This window comes from Podarcis melisellensis (assembly GCF_964234715.1).
Source record: "Podarcis melisellensis genome assembly, chromosome: 13".
NCBI lineage: Eukaryota > Metazoa > Chordata > Lepidosauria > Squamata > Lacertidae > Podarcis > Podarcis melisellensis.
The window spans coordinates 5,994,254-6,014,380 of NC_138545.1; the positions used below are offsets into that span (position 1 = coordinate 5,994,254).

General features: G+C 46.9%; 1 protein-coding gene and 2 long non-coding RNA genes across 8 annotated transcripts in view; 1 reads left to right on the forward strand and 2 right to left on the reverse strand.

The window, feature by feature from the left end:
• LOC309355716 (Fc receptor-like protein 5) overlaps positions 1-20,127 on the forward strand; it is a gene marked incomplete at its 3' end in the record, with an annotated part of 108,504 nt that overhangs the window by 87,252 nt on the left and 1,125 nt on the right. The window contains exons 1-9 of one of the 6 annotated variants that reach the window (XM_081886795.1): positions 190-237; positions 11,512-11,550; positions 12,121-12,429; positions 13,385-13,681; positions 14,322-14,618; positions 16,206-16,502; positions 17,801-18,097; positions 18,415-18,726; positions 19,427-19,683. In XM_081886795.1, coding sequence (XP_081742921.1) covers positions 11,535-11,550; positions 12,121-12,429; positions 13,385-13,681; positions 14,322-14,618; positions 16,206-16,502; positions 17,801-18,097; positions 18,415-18,726; positions 19,427-19,683 — 2,082 coding nt within the window. In that variant the 5' untranslated portion in view covers positions 190-237; positions 11,512-11,534. Of the gene's footprint in view, positions 1-189; positions 238-1,266; positions 1,607-10,404; positions 10,880-11,511; positions 11,551-12,120; positions 12,430-13,384; positions 13,682-14,321; positions 14,619-16,205; positions 16,503-17,800; positions 18,098-18,414; positions 18,727-19,426; positions 19,684-20,127 lie in introns of those variants that run through there. The other 5 variants (XM_081886794.1, XM_081886792.1, XM_081886793.1 and 2 more) reach the window with 5 other exon arrangements.
• LOC309355932 lies at positions 2,588-4,435 on the reverse strand. Its single transcript, XR_014162643.1, has 2 exons — positions 3,757-4,435; positions 2,588-3,561 (listed from the first exon to the last, which is right to left on the reverse strand). It is a non-coding gene; the product is annotated as an uncharacterized lncRNA (long non-coding RNA).
• LOC309355953 overlaps positions 19,450-20,127 on the reverse strand; it is a 125,624-nt gene continuing 124,946 nt past the window's right edge. Inside the window, exon 2 of the long non-coding RNA XR_014162664.1 lies at positions 19,450-19,640. This is a non-coding gene — a long non-coding RNA (uncharacterized lncRNA). The remainder of the gene's footprint in view (positions 19,641-20,127) is intronic.

Consider the following 20,127-nt stretch of genomic DNA (forward strand, 5'->3'; position numbering starts at 1 on the left):
CTGGAGGGTAGGGCCCAAAGCAAGGCTTCAAGTTACAAGAAAGGAGATTCTGATCTTGAAGTATGGGTCCCCCCCAACAAAATTCAAAATTTGGCTTTGTAATTCGGAATTTATGTGATGTGATTTAATTTGATGTGATTGGCCAGTTAATAAAAATTATTTTTAAAAAAACAAAGCAAGTGCTTCAAGTTACAAGAAAGGAGATTCTGACTCAACATCAGGAGTAACTTTTTGAGGGTAAAAGCTGTTTGACAATGGAACAGACTCCTTTCATTGGTGGTTTTTAAGGAGAGGTTGGATGAACGTCTGTCACAGATGCTTTAGTTAAGATTCCTGTATTGCAGGGGGCTGGACTCAGTTCTAGAATTCTTTTCTCTCTTTTTTGGGCAAAGTAATAATCATAAATAAATCAGAATAAAAATGTGCACCCCACCACCGAGATCATTCCACTGTAACTACCCAGCCTCCCAGAATTTCAACACTTCTTGCGATGGTTTGACCCCTTTCCGTTTAAGCAGTACAAATTCCGCAAACACCTTCTATATCTCCTCAAAATCATTTCTCCTGCATATTCCCTGCCTTGCCTTAATAGCACATGTTAATTTATCATTCATAGCTATATCCCACTCCTCTTTATACCATAATTTATACTGACTTCCCACCCCTCAGACGTTCCCTCTCTTTTCCTCCCTCCTTCCCTGCTCTCAGTACAATAACTTTTCCAACTTTGGTTTCAAAATTCACTCCTCCTTTCTCCCTGCACATCGCCTGCACAGTTACTAATTTATGCTATGGCTTCTGTACATTATTATAACCCTTCCTCAAACAATTGAGTAAGAGTAAACCTAAGGAGCGCCATGACAGAAAGCTGAGGAAATCTATTTAATCTATTTCAGCATTCCAACTTTTCTATGTTTCAAAGCACACCTGTGAATCTTTCTCAGTTTTACTGCTTTCTCCTTTGTAAACTGCTTTGAGGGTTCTTTTTTTTGTTTTTGCAAACAAGAGGCGTATAGATATAAATAAATAAAATAAATGGGTTGTTCCTGAGGAGATGCTTTTTCTCCTCGGAAATGAGACACTTTCCTCAGAAAGGGGACCCTTTTTCTCCTCAGATATGAAGAAACTGAGCAGAAGCCGAGGCCTTTTCCCGCCTTTTTCCTCCCCTAAGTTTACAGGCTTCCTCCACCTCGGTGGCCCTCCAGATGTTTTAGGCCTACAACTCCCATGATCCCTAGCTAGCAGGAGCAGCGGTCAGGGATGATGGGAATTGTAGTCTCGAAACATCTGGAGGGCCGAGGTTGAGGAAGCCTGCCCTAGAAAGTGCTGGAAGAGCCGCCCCTCCCCCCTCTCCTCAGGGAGAGTCAGGGGAGCCTTGGCAAGGCCAGGAAGGCGGCCATCGCTTGCTCCCTCATGAGGCTTTTCTTTCTTTCGTGGGGATTCAAAAAGTTCTTTCTTGTCCTCTTCCCAGGGGCAACTGATTTATTTCATAAAATTTATAGGCTCTTGGTCATGAGGGTGGAAGGAAGCAGTCTGGAAAAAGAAGGGTTGGTCCTCATATCCGGAGGCCTCCTAAGCAGCCACCGTTTGAAATCCATTTATTAATGTAATTCCCTCAGGCGCCCATGAGGGGCTTTAGGGGGGTCCCTGGCCAGAGGAGGGCTTGGGGTTCCCCTCCTGCCTCAAGCAGAAGAATCGGGGGCTTCTTCCGGTTTTCCTGGTCTTCTCCCTCAGCTTGGAAAACGTCACGTTTGCCTCTTTTTCTCCTCAGTTTCCCAATTCATTGGCCTAAGGAGCCCCTGAAATACGCTCAACAAACAATACAAGCAACACGCAGACCTGTATACCCGATAGCACTGTAATTCTTATTGCATAATATCCATGATTTAGTAACAAAAACAAAACGTGTGCACTTGTAAATTCTCTAATATATTTGAAATCAATTGAACATCTCCTGAAATACGCTCAGCAGTTTAATTTCCTGTACAATCTCTTCTTCTTTTTTGTTTGTTTGTTTAGTCATTTGTTTTATTGGTTTTATGTACAATCTTTACAACAGAGGACTTTACAACCAAAATAAACCTTTACAACAGAAAACTTTACAACCAAAAGAAACCAATAACATGACTCTCATGTTTTCATTTGTACTAAATTCTTCTCAAATTTCCTTATTTTACTATTCATTATCTTAAATCTTCTTTTAATTCCTTGTTCTTGAGCTCCTAAATCGCGTATTTGTCCTCTACAGTTTTCCAATTATTGCCTTATACTTTCCTCCCTCTATACCGTTACTTCCCTTCACCCATTTGCGATCTTCTCTGCATACTGTTGTGTTAACAGCTATTAAATTTGATTTTCCGTTTGTATTGTAATGTTCTCTTGTATCCTTGTGTCCTTCAGGCTCTTGCATGTTAAATTTAAGCTCTGAAACCAAACCAATATATCCCTGTATGCATTCCCATTCTTTGTAAGTTTTTTGATTATAGCAGCTTCTAATTGATGCCGTTAGTTTTGCCATCTCTGCAAATTCATTTTAGCTCGCCGTTCTAATAATTCAGGCATTTTTTCTGATTTCCTTTTTTTCCCCTTTGCCACTACTATTCTAGCCGCTGCTGTTGAGTACAGAAATACGTTCTTTTTGTCCATTTTCTGTACAATCTCATGTAACTATAAAACTGTAGCGTTGGAAGGCCTTGCAATGCAGAAATCTCAACTAAAGCATCCAGGACAGAGGGCCATCCTCTTCTGCTTTGCCAATCCCTCATAGTAAGATTGTCTTCCATGAACACGGTCTTAACAATGAGTCCGTAAGTGACTGTGAAGGCAATTTCTGGATCCACACATCCTTCCACAGTGGGGACATTGGTTTCTGGGCAGGATTTGATCACAGTGTGGATTTGCCAAGCATGCCTTCCTCTTAGCACATTTCTCCCTTGCGTCCTGAGTTCGAGTGTCTTCAAAGCCCACAACACCTTTGGTCAAGGCCGTTCTCCAACTGGAGCGCTCGCTGTCCAGTGTTTCCCAGTTGTCAGTGTTTATACTACATTTTAAAAATATTTGCCTTGAGAGAGTCTTTAAACATCTCTCTTGTATTTTGCTTTCCATTCTTGAGTTGGGAATAGAGTAGTTGCTTTGAGAGGTTGTGGGCTCTCCTTCCTTGGAGGTTTCTCAGCAGAGGTTGGATGGTTGTCTGTCATGGATGATTTTGTTAAGATTCCTGTATTGCAGGAGGCTGGACTCAGAGTCCCTTCCAACTCTCAAGTTCTAGAATTCTTTTCTTCTTCTTTTTTTGACAAAGTAATAATCATAAATAAATCAGAATGAAAATGTGCACCCCCATCACCAAGATCATTCCATTGTAACTATCCAACTTCCCAAAAATTCAACACTTCTTGCGATGGTTTGACCCCTTTCCGTTTAAACAATACAAATTCTACAAACACCCTCCATATCTCCTCAAAATTATTTCTTATATTCCCTGTCTTACCTTAATAGCACATGTTAATTTATCATTAATAGCTATAGCCCACACCTCTTTATACCATTCTTCCATTTTATATCCTGCTTGCCCCTTCCACTTCCTAGCTATAATAATTTGTGCAGCTGTCAGTAAATTTGTGAGCAAGTCCTTCATACCCTGTGAACCTTCTGCCCCACTGGGGTGGAAAAGTCTAGAAATTTGGATTCTATGGGCCACACTAAACAGGCTGAGCCTTCGGTGACTGGGTGTAGCAGAGGTGCATGTATAAAATCTACTTTTCACAGCCCCAGAGTCAGAGGAAGTGGGAGAAAAGCTATGAATAAGACAAGACATGTGACGGTGGTCAAGAGCTGTTGGCCACAGGCCAGACCACAATCACTTACAACATGCTTTGCATCAAATAAGCTGACATTTGGGGGTGTGAAGAGGGTGGAGGACTTGCTTACAGACTTGTGTGTATAGATAGATATAAAATCACATTGTCAGAGGCAAATGTTTGAAGCTTTCTTATTCCAGGAACTTAGGCTGGGTACAGACTTATACCTTCAAATCACATTTGAAGAACATTCCTTCCTTCCAAGAATTCAGGGCACTGTAGTTTGCTAAGGGTTTCCTCAGGTTTTTGACTCTGTGAGAGGTGAACGGAATAATTTGAGGCAGATTGTCCGGGATTTCTCAGTCAGGGACATGCAAGCCATGGTTAATGGGAAGAGAGGAATGAAATGAGAAGTGAAATTAGGAAGTGGAGAAAGATTGCCAGCCTTGCCTCTTTTCCCATGAAAAAGGCATTGGCTTCAAGGACACTTTTTTCAAGCCCTCCCTCTGCTTCTCCTCCACGTCACCACTTCTTGCTCTTTACGTGTCACAGAGCTGCCCCCCAAAAACCAGTTTCCAAAAATAAGCACAAAAGAGAAAGTGAGGACCACAAACCAGAATGAGAACTGTTTCATTCTGTGTGATTGTCAGGGTTTCTGGGAGAGAGGAGGAGATGACAGAGGAGACGGAGAGCGAGTGGGAGGAGGGGCAGAAGGATGAGGAAGAAGATGATGGAATTCTGAGGGAATCCACGAGTCTGAGCAGCGAGTCAGAGGATTCTCAAAAGGGGGTTACCTTAATCAAGCAAAGGGGAGGAGAAGGGAGAAGCGGAGAGGAGCCCAGTGGAAGACAGAGGAAGCAAGAGACGTCTCAGCCGGAACGGAGTAAAGGGGGTGGAGTCGTCAGTCTCTCGGAGGGAGCAGGATTAGGAGAGAACAGAGAGAGGGGGTTGGAGCAGGGTGTTCAGCCGGAAAGGGTGGAGAGCAGAGCAGGGGGTGGTGCAGCGGTCTAACGTGGCAGACGTACGGCCACAATGCTGAACTGTATGAGAAGCAGAAATCTTCAATAAACTTTTCCTGTAAATAAGCTGCAACGGAGTGAGGTCTCTTGTGAGCTGGGACCAGTCCTGGGTGGCCGTGACAGTAAGTCCCCTCTCTGAAAGCAAAAATTTTTTTTTTGCGAAGCTCACGAACGGGAGCAGCCATGAGCGCTGAGGAGCAGCTGGTTGCATTGCGGAATCAGGTTACCGCTCTCACATCGGCAGTCATTGCTTCGCAGAAGAAGAATGACGACTTGGAGAAGACGTGCCAGGATTTGCAGGCAAGGTGGGAGCGCGCGGACAAGGCGGGGGCCCCAGGATCCAGAGCGGAGGGCATTGCGCTTGGACGGAGGGGGGGTGCCCTAGTTCCGCATTTTAATGGCAACTTGCAAGACTATCCCAATTTCAGAGCGGACGTTGTATATGCACTGCACTTACTCCGTCACGATTTTAAAGATGAGGAGGAGAGAGTGGGGTTCGTTGTTTCGCACCTGCATGGGGAGGCCAGGGCTTGGCTACGCAATTTGTGGCGCGAAGATGGACCGGCCCGTCGCGATTCAACTGCGTTCATCAAAGCGATGGATTCTTGTTTTCAATCCTCTGTGGATGTGGACATTGCGCGCCGTCAAATGCACGGGCTGAGGCAGGGGAAAGCGACTGTGCGCCAATACCACTCTAAATTTTTTGCATTGCTCACCGCCTTAGATTGGCCAAAGGACAGTAAACCGGTCAGAGATCTTTTTTGGGAGGGATTGAGCCCCCCCATCAAGGATGAGATCGCTAGGGGGGACAGACCCCAGACCCTAGAAGACGTGGTGCAACGGGCTTTAGCTCTTGGAATTCGACATGAGGGGCGTCCGTGGCACGAGGAGGACGGGCCCCAAGCGCGTGCGCAAGCAAGGACTCTCCCTTTTGTGCACAGGGACTTCAGCCGTGCGCACCCCTCGCCAATGGGGAAGGACAGAGAGGAGCCAATGGAGATTGGTGGTGCTAGGGCTCAGAAGCCGTCCCAGAGCCCTGTCCCTGGTGCAGCCAAAGCGAAGCCTCCTAGAGGAACCAGGAAGTGTTACATCTGTGACAGTGCGCACCATATGGCGAAAGAGTGCCCCCAGAGGCTCCAGAAGCACACTGCAGCGCTGGCAACTGTAACAGCAGAGGTGCAACCAGGGGAGCAGCTTCAGGGAAACGACAGTGCCTGGCTGGAAGCAGAGCTACTGGGGCTCAGCCAGGCGGATCTGTAGACAAGCCCCCAGCATCACTGCAGAGCGTGGACCCTTTGCCTCCCAAACCGGCAGTTCTGCTCACAGCAACACTCCAGTTGCCTGATGGGAGACTCCTCGAGGTTCCAATAACGATCGATTCGGGAAGCAACGCCGACTTCATGGGACTGCAGTTCGTTAAGCAGCACAACATGGCGCTCCTGCCTGCAACGACGCCTCTGAACGTGGTCACGGTGGACGGCAGGAAGTTGCTGGGGGGGCAAGTGGTGCAGCAAACCCCTCCCATGATGATGCAGATTGGCAACCATCGAGAGCTTATTAGTTTCAATGTCACCCACTTATCGGACACACCCATCGTGTTAGGCATGAGTTGGCTGGAGAGGCACAGTCCCGCGGTTGCGTGGTACCAGAGGCAGATCAACTTTTGTTCATCGTATTGTGCTCAGCATTGCTTTCAGACCGATCAGGGAGGAGAAGCTGAGCAGCCATTGCATCTGGGTATGGTGCAAACAGTGCCTCACAAGTACCAGGAATTCTTGGAGGTTTTCTGTGAGAAGGAAGCTGACAAGTTGCCGCCTCATAGACCTTACGACTGCGCGATTGATTTAGTGCCAGGGGCGCAATTGCCTGCTGCCAAGCTGTACTCCATGTCGGAGGACGAAATGCAAGAGCTTCGGGAGTTCATAGACCATAACCTCAAGCGAGGTTTCATCCAGGAATCTAAAGCAGCGGGAGGCAGCCCTGTTTTCTTTGTGAAGAAGAAGGACACGCCCCAAAAAAGGCTTATAGTGGATTACAGGTTCATCAACAGCTTGACTAAGCCCAAAGCTTTCCCCATGCCCAAGATTGACGACCTTTTAGCGACCGTCAGGAGGGGCAAGATTTTCACCAAGCTGGACCTACGTGGAGCTTACAATCTCATCCGCATCCGGAAAGGAGATGAGTGGAAGACCGCCATGTTCACCCCTCTGGGCACATACGAATACAGAGTCATGCCTTTCGGCCTCCAAAATGGCAGCCACGTTTTTCAAGCATTTATGCACCACGTGCTAGCAGGTCTCCTCTACAAAAAGTGTGTCTGCTTTCTCGACGATATCCTGATTTTCTCGGAATCGCCGGAGGATCACGATAAGGACGTGAGGGAGGTCCTGCAGAGGCTGAAGGAACACAGGCTGTACGCCAAGTTGGAAAAGTGCCAGTTTGATGTCAGAGAGGTTGATTTCCTTGGCTACAAGTTGTCCGACGAGGGACTGGCCATGGACAGGGCTAAGGTTCAAGCGCTGTTGGACTGGAAAAGCCCTCGAAATCGGAAAGAGGTCCAGAGGTTCATCGGCTTTGCCAATTTTTACCGCAAGTTTATTAAAGGTTTTGCGAACGCGACGGCGGCGATCACTGACACCCTCAGTTCCAAGAAGAAGAAGTTCGTCTGGACCGAACAAGCGGAGCGGTCCTTCCGGACGCTTAAAGGTCTTTTCGCCTCCGAAGAGCAGCTGCTCCACGTGAATCCCGGCAGACCCATGCGGGTAGAGACCGATGCGTCAGATAGAGCGGTTGGGGCCGTTCTTTTGCAAGAGGATTCACAAGGCAACTGGCGACCGGGTGCGTTCTACTCCCGGAAGCTCAGCAAGGCGGAGCGCAATTATACCATATGGGACAGGGAGTTGTTGGCCATTCATGCAGCTTTCAAAGCGTGGCGACACTTCTTAATAGGAGCCAAGCACACGGTGCAGGTCCGCACGGATCACAAGAACTTAGAGTATTGGCGGACGGCTAAGTTGCAGACCCAGCGACACATGCGCTGGGCGGAGTTCTTTGCGGACTTCGACTTCAAAATAGAATACATCCCAGGAGACTCCAATGTTATTGCAGACGCGCTGTCCCGAAAGCCGCAATACTTGGAGGAAGCAGCTCCAATCGCAGCAAAGCACATTTTCGCACCGCAGGCGTGGACGTGCGCTACCATCGCAGTCGACCTGGACGCGGTGCGACGCGCGTTGCAAAGGGATCAGTTTGCACAGTCTAAGATGGAGGAGCTACGCGGAGGGTCGCGACACAACGATGAGTTTCAATTACAAGATGGACTTTTGACTCGTAAGGGTGCCCTTTACGTGCCCACCGACGATCTTCGAGCCAAGGTTCTGCAACAGTTGCATGACGCCCCTAGTGCAGGCCATTTCGGCAAAGAGAAGACGATGGAGTTGGTGGCTAGAGACTTTTGGTGGCCCCAGATGAGAGGAGAGGTGGCGGACTACGTCGCCAGGTGTGATATCTGCCAGAGGTCCAAACCAGTGCACCAGAAGCAGGCGGGATTGCTAGAACCGCTGGAGACACCGCAGCAACCATGGGAGAGGGTAGCGTTGGACTTTGTTACGGACCTGCCCAGCTCCAGAGGTAAGACGGCGGTGTTAGTGGTGGTGGACTTGTTCACCAAGATGGCGCACTTCATCCCTTGTGCCAAGGTGGCGACGGCAGAACAGACCGCAAAGCTCTTCATCGATCACGTCTTCAGAGTGCATGGACTTCCGCAGTCCGTCTTGTCCGACAGGGGGCGCCAGTTTGTTTCCACTTTCTGGCGAAAGCTTCTGGGCATCTTGCACGTCAAAATCAACCTGACATCGGCGAGGCATCCACAAACCAACGGTCAAGCGGAGAGGGTCAACGCGATCATGCAGCAGTACCTGCGGTGCTACGCCAACCAGCGACCTGCGGCGTGGGTGGACTATCTGCCGATGGCTGAATTCGCCTACAACAACACGAAACACGCTTCCACCGGGGTGACGCCTTTCTTCGCGAACAATGGCCGTCATCCCAGAACCTTCCCGAGATTTGCGGCACCAGGAGGGGGGGGGCCTCAAGATGCCGACCAGTTTGCAGCGGAGTTGCAAGAGGTGCACGAGGAGCTGCGGAGACATTTGGAGCTGGCAAAACAGGCGTATAAGGTGCAGGCCGATAAGCACAGGAGGGCGGGAGAGGACATCCAGGTTGGGGACTGGGTGTGGTTAGCAGCCCACGCGATGCCGGCCAGGTCATTGGCCAAGAAGAAGTTAGGACACAGGCAGCTAGGGCCATATCAAGTTGAGGCTAAGATCAATCCGGTGGCTTTTCGTCTAGCCCTTCCGGAAGGTTCCAGGGTGCACCCGGTCTTTCATAGGTCGGTGCTCACTCCCTACAAAACCCCACACAGGTTTCAAGAGTCAGGAGCACCCCCAGAGCCACGTAGGAGGGCGCCTGAGAGGGGGGAATCGCCAAGACCAGGACCTCTTAACGAGGTCACAGAGATACTGGACTCGAGATGGGGGGAGGAGGGAGTTGAATATTTTCTCGCCAGGGAAGGCACACCAGCCGCTGCTAATAGTTGGGTGCCAGGCTACGAGTTAGACGAACCCCTTTTGAAAGAAGAGTTCCATGCACTTTTCCCACATAGACCCATGCCAGCTGAGTACTTTGATGACTGGCTTTTCACACCCACATTGTCAGATAGCACGTTCAGGGGTTTCTCTTCCCCCGAGGAAAGAACACCAGAATCAAGCCCGCCCAGGGGATCGTGCTCGGGGGTGGACACGGAAACCCCTTATTGGTGGGAGGAGCAGCCAGAGGAGGAATGGCGTAAGAGGTGGCTGATAGGTCCTTGGCGGGCAGCACCGGAGGAAGTAGCGATGGAAGCAGAGACTGAGAAGCATTTGGGGGAAGAACCCGACTTCGAATACACTTACACAGAACTGCCAGCAGAGAACATTGACGTAGGCGACCTGTATCCTGAGCCTACCCCCGAAGAGCCGCAGTTTCCACAACCGGTCCCCGGCGAGCGGGAGGGGGGAAGGGGGGGCTTCGAGGGGGGGATGGATGTCAGGGTTTCTGGGAGAGAGGAGGAGATGACAGAGGAGACGGAGAGCGAGTGGGAGGAGGGGCAGAAGGATGAGGAAGAAGATGATGGAATTCTGAGGGAATCCACGAGTCTGAGCAGCGAGTCAGAGGATTCTCAAAAGGGGGTTACCTTAATCAAGCAAAGGGGAGGAGAAGGGAGAAGCGGAGAGGAGCCCAGTGGAAGACAGAGGAAGCAAGAGACGTCTCAGCCGGAACGGAGTAAAGGGGGTGGAGTCGTCAGTCTCTCGGAGGGAGCAGGATTAGGAGAGAACAGAGAGAGGGGGTTGGAGCAGGGTGTTCAGCCGGAAAGGGTGGAGAGCAGAGCAGGGGGTGGTGCAGCGGTCTAACGTGGCAGACGTACGGCCACAATGCTGAACTGTATGAGAAGCAGAAATCTTCAATAAACTTTTCCTGTAAATAAGCTGCAACGGAGTGAGGTCTCTTGTGAGCTGGGACCAGTCCTGGGTGGCCGTGACAGTGATGCTGTGCAAAATAGCTGCGTCTCCATCCGGTGTGATGCTGTGTGTATTATGCTTGATAACTGTAAATGAGGGTTTGTGTTTTTCAAAGATCTTTTGTCATTCCCCCATTGACTTTAAAAAGCCCCAGCTTCCCTATGTTCCCTATGGTAGGTGCTAACGTGCTCAGCATTTTATCAGTTACCCAATTTCTCTCAGCTTCCACATCTGCATTTGAGAGTGGCCATGGCAGCTTCTGCAGAGCAGCTCAGTGCTGCAAGGCATGCTGGGAACTCTTCTTGAGGTCACCCTGGTGGTCAGCCCCGTTTGACACCAGTGGCGCACCCAGAATGCTCAGCAGCGCCACTGTGTTTCTTCTCAGTGTGTTTGGAAAGAAGATTACTATTGCAGATGCATCAGCTCAGTGTTGCTGCTGAAGCCGCTTCTTCTAAACCCCATCTTTGAAGCATGGAGCAAATTGGCCGTCTCTTTGTCCTCCTGGGTAAGACCCTTTTCTTCTCCCCCCCAACCCCACTCTTCTCCTTCTTCTGGAGCCTCCAATCTACACTTCCCTTCCCAGTTTCCACTGTCTGTGTTTACTCAAATCTTCTGCCTCTGTTCTCTGTTTCCAAGTGGGTCTTTAGGGCGGGATGAGCACATCTCAGGCAAATCTTTCACAGCATCCACACAATGTCACTGGCATGGGAAAGTTGGCTGTTTTTAACCTTTACCTTTCCTGCAAAAATACCAAAATAAAATCTAATAAAAACCTGTTGCTGGTAGCTTGTTCACAATCTCTGAAGGAGTGATTGACAATCTTAACCCCTTGCTTGGTTCACAATTTTTATGGGGGTTTTCATTTCCACCATGACCACTGATCAAAGCAGTTTGTACAGTTCTTTTTACATTGTTGTTGTTGTTGTTGTTGTTGTTGTTGTTGGGGTAAAGTGTGTTTATAAATCCATATATTTGTGAACATAACCTCCAGAAATGCATCAAATTAAGGGATATTGCTTTGGGAGGAAAAAATGTGTATGAGGCTATTTAGGAGTCCAGATTATGAAACTTGAAACGATGCCAAAAGCGTTTTATATAATCTAAACATCACATTTCCCCCCCTCTGTTCTCTTTCAGCCTCATTTTCGGTTCTTTCCTGGATGACGGCCCTTGCAGGTAATCCAATTAATATAACTTCAAGTACTGATGTGGATACAGTGGCGTAGCGTGGGTTGTCAGCACCCGGGGCAAGGCAAGTAATTTGCATCCCCTAACCCGTGGATTTGCGCCCCCTAAACCATGGATTTGTGCCCCCTAACCCTAACCCCCAGATGTTGCGCCCGGTGCGGCCGGGCCCCCCTGCACCCCCCACGCTACGCCACTGTGTGGATATATTATTGTGGTTATATGTTCCTTATCCTGTCCCTTATCTTGAAGTCCCAGACCTGAAGGGTGTGAATGGTGAGTTAAAGGGATCACCCATGCTCTACTTTCTAAGCACAGGTCTGGGATTTCCAGGTCCAAATTGGGTTTTTTGGAGAGGAGAGAGAGATTTTCAAAATCTGATTTTGAGTTTAAGAGGCATTAGAATAAAGGGTGGAATGGGATGGGTTGGGACTGTCAATCTGAAGCAGTAATTGAAGTATTGTGGAAGGTTATAGGGATTCATGAATCATCTAATGCAATGGGGAGATCCTAAGGGACTGAACAAACTGTATTTTTATTGTATCTCCCTTTGTTTCTAAGATACTGTGGCTGCACGTCCATCAGGCCTTTGGCTGTCTCTTTCACCTCCACACAACACTTTTGCTCGAGGAGAACTGGCTTCATTGATATGCTCCCTCCCAGAAGGACAGAGGGCAACGGGGTTCTATTTCTATGAAAAGAGAGGAGGTGTTCCAGTCATGTATAGACAACAGGCGGAAAATATCTTGGAGGTTTCCACAGAATACCTGGAAACAAACAAAACATTTCTCTGTGCTTACCTGGGGGAAAAGAGTTCAGGAGGACTCTTCCTGTCTTCACTGAGTAACGAGGTTGTGCTGTCCATCACTGGTGAGAAACGTACTCTTTGTGACAGAATTGCATGCATGAAAGCTAAGCCAGCTTGGAGATCATAGCTCCTACTCCGCCCAAGCCATTTTGGTAGTTGTAACTGTGAGAGAGATCAAAGGAGCTCTGGCCAAGATCTCTCAGCATAGCCACAAAACTGCCACCATCATACTTCCCAGGGGAAGCCAACAGAGTACAATACTGAAGATTCAAGTCTGTCGTGAAGATGAGCTTTAATGTGATGTAGCAAAGGGTCAGGTTTATTTTAAGCAGTCCTTCAGTCTTGGGGGCACAGATATTGTTGCTGCTCTACAACTCCCATCATCCCCTGCCAACTTAGCAGAAGTTGTAGTTCAACAACATCCAGGGGCCAAGGTTGAAGAACTGTGAAAGCCTTTGCTAACATTGCGGGAAACAGCGCTTGAGGAATATTCTGGTCTTCACCAAGGTTGTCCTGTCGATCGCTGGTGAGGAACATTCTCTTTGTGAATGAATGATACACGCAAAGTCTAAACCTTCTGGGTGATTCTGCCCAAGCCATTCTGTTATTTTTAATTTGCCAGGTCCAAGGAACACAAAGCAAGGTCCCTGAATACAGTCACAAAGTCCACATCCTCCTGGTTCCTTAGGGAAGGCGAGAGAGCACAGGTCTTATAACACTGGTTTGTGTTTCCAATATAGCTGTATATTAAGGAGAGGTGCTGGAGGGATTGGTCTGGAAGTCACACGGTCTCAGATTATAGCCCTAATCTCATATATAGTGAATTCTCTGTCAAAGATTCTTAGACCCCATCCAGAACACAAATCCCAACCGTTACCTGAGCATAGGGACTAGTGTTACTCCCATTTGAGTCTGTATCATTGCTATGCTCTGAATTCCTGGGAGACAGAAGTGCTTAAGAAGCTAGCCACAAAAACTTCTCTTCCTTTCTCTCTGCTCCTTCAACTTTCCTTTCAGACCTTCCTCGTGCTCCAGTTTTCTCTGTTTCTCCAAAGAAGGATGTCTATACAAGTGGGGAATCTGTGGAACTCAAGTGCTCAACTTCCGAAACCCGTAATGTATCAAGGACCCAGTTTTTCAGGGACCATCAGGATCTGCATTCAGTCAAGCCCTCCTCCCCCTCCTCTCTGAGCAATGTCACACACACCCTACGCCTTGCTATTCAAGATGATGGAGATTACTCCTGCAGGTACCACATTGTGGAATCCGGGCGAGAGATCGCATCCAGAGAGAGCAACTCCATCAGGATTTCGGGTGAGGAGGTCTTTCTTTGCAATACAGATCTCTTGGAAGTTGAAGTGGGAAGCTGGATTGAAACTGAGGAGTTTGACTGGTCAAAGGAACAGGAGGGGAATTTTATTAATAGACTTTGAATATGTACAAAATTCAAATATCATCAGAAATTCTGTAATCCTCCCAAAGTCCTATTTTCTTTTCTCATTTATCTGCTTGCTTATTGAGGGGGAGAGAGATTATTGGTCTACAACTCCCATCAGTCATTCACCAAGCAGCTTGATGGGTGTTGCAGTCCAACAACATCTGGCAACCCAAGGTTCAAACATGCTTGTTTAGGTGAGCTTTTCTCGAGAAATTATGTTTGTCAAAAATCGAAAGGTTTTGCTGAAAGGTTCCACCAGTTAATGGCATGGAATTATTGGAATGCTGTTCAGGTGATTATGATAATGACCCCAAGTAAGTAGATTGTGGAAATTTGTGTGTAGCATTTGTTTGATGCAGGACTAAGAAGGACCAAGACATTCTTGGCACTAAACAAGCATACCTTGAACCAACAACTCATTTAAAGAATTTGTGGATGAGAGACTACAGGAGAATAACTTAAGGAAGGGGCTGAATGGCATTTTCCCCTTGCACTTCTTCCCTTTCCCCAATGCAGTTCTGCCTCCACCAGCTCCAGAGCTGTCCTTTATCCCTCCAAGACAGACCTTTCTCCAGGGACAACGGATCAAGTTGAAATGCTCCCCTCCGGAAGGGCAGCTGGCAGCCAAGTTCTTATTTTATGAAATGAAGGCAGAACGTGGGTGGACTAAACTCCAAGAAGACTTCAATAATACCCTGGAAATCACTGCAGGATTTCAGGAAATAAAGAAAACATTTGTCTGTGCCTACACAGAAGAAAACAGTGCAGGACAACTGTCTAAATCAAGTAACAGCATTGAGGTTTCCATCCCTGGTGAGTAAAGTTTGGCTAGCTCATTAACTGAAGACTCAAAAAGTTCTCTCCGTCTTTCTAAAGGCAATCTAGAAATTCTGGCATATTTATGTGGCTAACTATTTTTTCTTTTTACTTGTGGAAAGAAAGCATATGCCACTTATTCCAAAGAAATTCTGAGCAATGTAGATAGTAAAGTTAACAATAAAATACAGATAAAATTGTTTTTTTTTTATCTTAATGAGGGGAAAGGGTTTCTGTCTGTTTCTAAACTTAAGCCAGTTGGCTGCCACTATTTTCTCACAAGAAATCTTGGCAATATTGATTTTATGGAGGTTATAGAGATTGCCAAAGATGTTTCTCTGCATTCTCGCAAAACTTAAATTCCCCGCGTTCTTCAGGGAGGATCTATGCTATTTAAACTGGGTGTTGTTTTTTAATCCCCTGAAGGTTGCGTGGTATCATTAGGATGCCCAGATCTCTAGGGAGGATTTTGAAAGAAAATGTTTCTGCTGAACTTGACCTGCCGCTCCACTCCATTAATGAGAGTCCTAAAAGAATTCATGTCTATTAAAGGTGTTTAATTAGGGAAGATTGGAAGATACTATTTCCAGTCTGGGTTCAAGCCTGGTTTTGGAGGCTCAGTCATCTGAGTGACAAGGGTAATAATATTACCAGGTCCACCTGCTCTTTCGCAGCCTATTCACTGTGATCCATGCACAGGTAACCTAAAATGTGGATTGCTCTAATGTTCTGCCCTCGGCATTGGTTCAGAAGTGGCCGCTAGTGAAGAATGCAGCAGCAAGGATGCTCAGGGGGGTACTTGACACCTGGGACAATTGTGGTCTATAAAGCTCTCAGCAGCTCAGAAGCAGGTAATCTGATGGACTGCCTGACTTCTCCCATTTATAGACCATCCAAGTCTCTCCATTCTGAGGATGTGATTCTCCTCTTAACCATATCACCTGCAAAGCTCCATCTGGTTGGGGGCTGCAGAGATCCTTTTCCATTCCTACCTACAGAATACTCTCCCTGCTGAAACAAAAAAAAATTCCTTCCAGTAGCACCTTAAAGACCAACAAAGTTAGTTCTTGGTATGAGCTTTCGTGTGCATGTACACTTCTTCAGATACACTCTGAAGAAGTGGGTATCTGAAGAAGTGTGCATGCACACGAAAGCTCATACCAAGAACTAACTTAGTTGGTCTTTAAGGTGCTACTGGAAGGAATTTTTTTTGTTTTGACTATGGCAGACCAACACGGCTACCTATCTGTAACTCTCCCTGCTGAGATCAGGTGGGCAGAAACTATGGGGTGAATTGAATACCTACCCCTTTGGCCTTCGCTGACCTTAATATTATACTAGCCATTGTGATTATTTTATTGATGATTATTTTTCACAGTTTTGTTCTCTCTGATTATTTGTTATTATGTAGACTACTTTCTGCAAGTGAAAAGCAGGATAGAAATCCTTTAATGAAATGGAAGGAAACATACAGTATGTGTCAGTCTAAGAAAGGAAATTGTGAGAAAACAGAAAACCTTTCCCTTTTGCGTTGTTCCCTAAATCTTTGGATGCTTCTCTCCCTCTGCTTCCTGTGGAACCCAGCCTCCTTCCCACCTGCTGAACTTTTTCAGCAACCACAGGAACCTGTTTACAGTCCAGGAGAACAGGTTACCTTGACCTGTTCAGCTCCTGAGGAAATGGACGTGGCAGGATTCAACTTCTACAAGAAACAACATGGTCAGAACTACAAGGTGTTGCCAGATCAAGGAAGCGGCTCCTATGCAGCATTCCCTGTGAATAAAAATTCTGCTGGAATATACAGATGCCTATACTGGGTGCAGAATTCAGGACAGATGATCCAGTCCCCAATGAGTTCCCCCATCTCTGTAGTCATGACAGGTGAGAGAGTTTCTTCTGCATGATGATGGAGGAGATCCAAAAGGTCTCAGTGTCTGGCAGGGAGTGGGAAACATGGGAAATGTCCGCCTGGTTACAAGGTGACAATCAAGGGTTTATGATTTACAGTGGTACCCTGGTTGTCGAACGGCTTGGCTCCCAAACAAATCGGCTCCTGAATGCTGAAAACCCGGGAATAAATCTTCCAGTTTTCAAAAGTTTTTCAAAAGCCAAAGGTCTGACGCGGCTTCCACTTGAGTGCAGGAAGCTCCTGCAGCCAATCGGAAGCCACGACTTGCTTTTCAAATGATTTTGGGAATTGAATGGACTTCCGGAACGGATTAAGTTCAAGAACCAAGGTACCACTGTATAAGAAGAAGTGCCTTAAAGTCTCAAACTGTATTGAACTTGGACGCTCTCATCTCATTAGTGGGGAATGGGCAGCTGTAGTTACTCAGACAAGGAAGAGGTTTTCCCTCTGCACATCCTGATGTGCAAACTGAACTTGGAAGACATAAATGTGGAACCATGGTTTGCAGAGGGACATAGTTCAGAAGGCAGAAGCTGGGAAATACTGGATGGGGAACAGCTAGGAGAAGAAACACTGGGAGAGAGAGGGTTAACAGATTCACAGTCTCTGGACAGCATTCTCTGCTCAGCACAAGGTCAGAACAGAAAGCTCAGAAAGTGTCAGAACAGAAAGCACAGAGGGTACAAGCTCAGATTACAAGACATAGGAGTGACGGAAGGGGGTGTGATCCTTATTTGGGGGCACCGCCATTTCCAGGAGAGATGTGTTGTTTGTTCTCTCTCTGTGATCATCAAAGTTTATAACTGGTAAGAAGACTCCTTTTCCTTTGTCCTGCTTATCTTCTGCCACGGGGGGGGGGGGGGGAGGAAGCTGATTCCCTGAAGCTTGACAGGAATTCTCTGTTAGAGATTCCAAGACCCCACCCAGAGCTACAGATCCCAAGGTTTACTTGAGGGGCTACAGTGGTATCTCGGGTTACAGACACTTCAGGTTACAGACTCCCCTAACCCAGAAGTAGTACATTGGGTTAAGAATTTTACCTCAAGATGGGAACACAAATCGCGCGGCTGCGGCATGGCAGCAGGAGGCCCCATTAGCTAAAGTGGTACCTCAGGTTAAGAACAGTTTCAGGTTAAGAATGGACCTTCAGAACAAATTAAGTTCTTAACCAGAGGTACCTCTGTTTTGTTAAAATAATTAAACTGTAGGATAGTTGTGCTCCAAATTCCTGAAACAGAGGTGTTTAACAAAGATTGTTATTCCTTCTCAGAACACCCTCGTCCCCCAGTCTTAACTGTTTCGCCAGAAAAGGATAGCTACAGAAGAGAGGAGTCCATAGAACTCAGATGTTCAGCTTATGAAAGCCGTGATGTATCAAAGATCCAGTTTTTCAAGGACAAGAGGCAACTGCAACTCATCAATGTCCCCTCCTCTCTGAACACCTTCACACACATACAACTGCTTCTTCCTCAAGATGGTGGCGATTACTCCTGCAAGTACCACATTGTGGTATCAGGGCGAGAGTTCGCATCCAGAGAGAGCAACTCCATCAGGATTTTGGTATTGGGTGAGGAGGCCTTTCTTTGCAATATGGGTCTCTTGGAGGGGGAAATGGGAAGGTGGACTGATTTGGGGGAGGTTGGGAGGGCGAGGAATAGGGGGAATAATTTTGTTAGTAGAATATGTACAGAATTTGAAGATCACCCATAATTTCATAGTCCTTCCAAACTCCTCTTTTCTTCTTGTCTGCCTTCGAAACGCATTGCCCCTTCCAGAACGACATCGAGAAACAAAGGCAAGGTGCCTGCCCCAAGGAGCATACAAGGGATGTCGTCACATAGGGATCCCTTCTGACCTTGGGATTCTCTTTGATTCTCTCTGCAGATGAACCGCTTTCCACAATGCCTACCTTTTCCACCCCTGACCAGGCTGCTCTGAGTTTTGCCGCCACAACCAGGCCACCTAGAACGTCCACACTGGCAACTTCATCAACCAGCTCTTCTCGCTACATCGCCAGAACACCCTCAACACACACAAAGCTCCTTGCATCAAGCACCTCCTGGTCCAGCTCTTCGCAGTTGAGTCTGCATTATAGCACCTCAACCAGCAGCACCAATGCTCAGGAGAGCAGAAAATCATCCACCTGCTGTGATCCCAAATCCACCACAGACCAAAAGAAGGACGATTCAGAAAAAGGTACAGGCCTCTCATGAGGCTGTTATTTTTAAGAAAGGGTCTTCCTTCCTTCCTTCCTTCCTTCCTTCCTTCCTTCCTTCCTTCCTTCCTTCCTCTTTCATTGTTTTATATTTGTATAAAATTGTGATTTTATAGGTTATAAGCCACCCTGAGTGCTGCAGTTGCACTAGAAGGGAGCAAAATATCCAAACAAACAAACAAACAAACAAACAAGGGTTGCACTGTAAATAACCCACCTGATTCAACTCAGTGCGGAATATTATTTTCACCCTACGAAAATAAATGGAAGCAGTGCTACTGCTGCCTGATTGGTTTGCTTTTGTACCGTTATTATTTTTGTCTGGTGGTATTGTTTTTTTATCTGATGGTACCGTATTGTTATTTTATCATGCGTCGCTATGTTTTAGACGATAAAATAGGAATTTTATGATGTTGCCATGCTTCTGTTTGAGAGGGTCGACCTGAAAGGCAGCCTATAACTACAGAATATGGATGGTTGGAAAGAATAATATTTAGAAAGGGACAATCAATGGACCTTCAGAGACCAGGGAGGGAAGAGGAAGGGTGGAAGTTAGAATGGCCAAAGAGGGGAATATGTGGAGCAGCAAAGTTCATAGATACTAGCCAAGTCTTCGTTTTGTAACAAATGACTAGTTCTCTGATCAATAACCCGTTCTGATCAACAGCAATTCTCTTGCAGGTTCATATCCTTTTCTTCTCCCCCTGGCCATTGGATGTGGCACCGGCGGATGTCTCCTCCTCCTGGTGTTTGTTGTCTGCATTTATAGGAGGAAGCACAAAGGTATTGGCAAGGCAGGGGAAGCTGAGCCTGGGGAGGTGGACATCCCAGGAGGAATGCAGATGTGGGTGGAAGTAACCCCTGGTGGAATCATCACAGCCAGAATTATCACTAACTGCTTATGCAGAGCATGCCTTCTTCATTTTTTTTTATTTTGACAAAATAATAATCATAAATAAATAAGAATGAAAATGTGCACCCCACCGCTGAGATCATTCCGTTGCAACTATCCAACCTGCCAAAATTCCAACGCCTCTTGTGATCGTTTGACCCCTTTCCGTTTTAACAGTACAAATTCTACAAACGCCCTCCATATCTCCTCAAAATAATTTCTCCTGCGTATTCCCCGTCTTACCTTAATGACACATGTTAATTTATCATTCATAACTATATCCCACACCTCTTTATCCCATTCTTCCATTTTATATTCTGCTTTCCCCTTGCATTTCCTAGCTATAATAATTCGTGTAGCTGTCAATAAATTTGTGAGAAAGTTCTTCCTAGCCTGCGAAAGTTCCACCCCATCGTAAATTGATAATAATGCTACCTCTGGACTTTCGGTCAGCTTTAACCCAGTGATTTCTGTTATCTCCTTAAACACG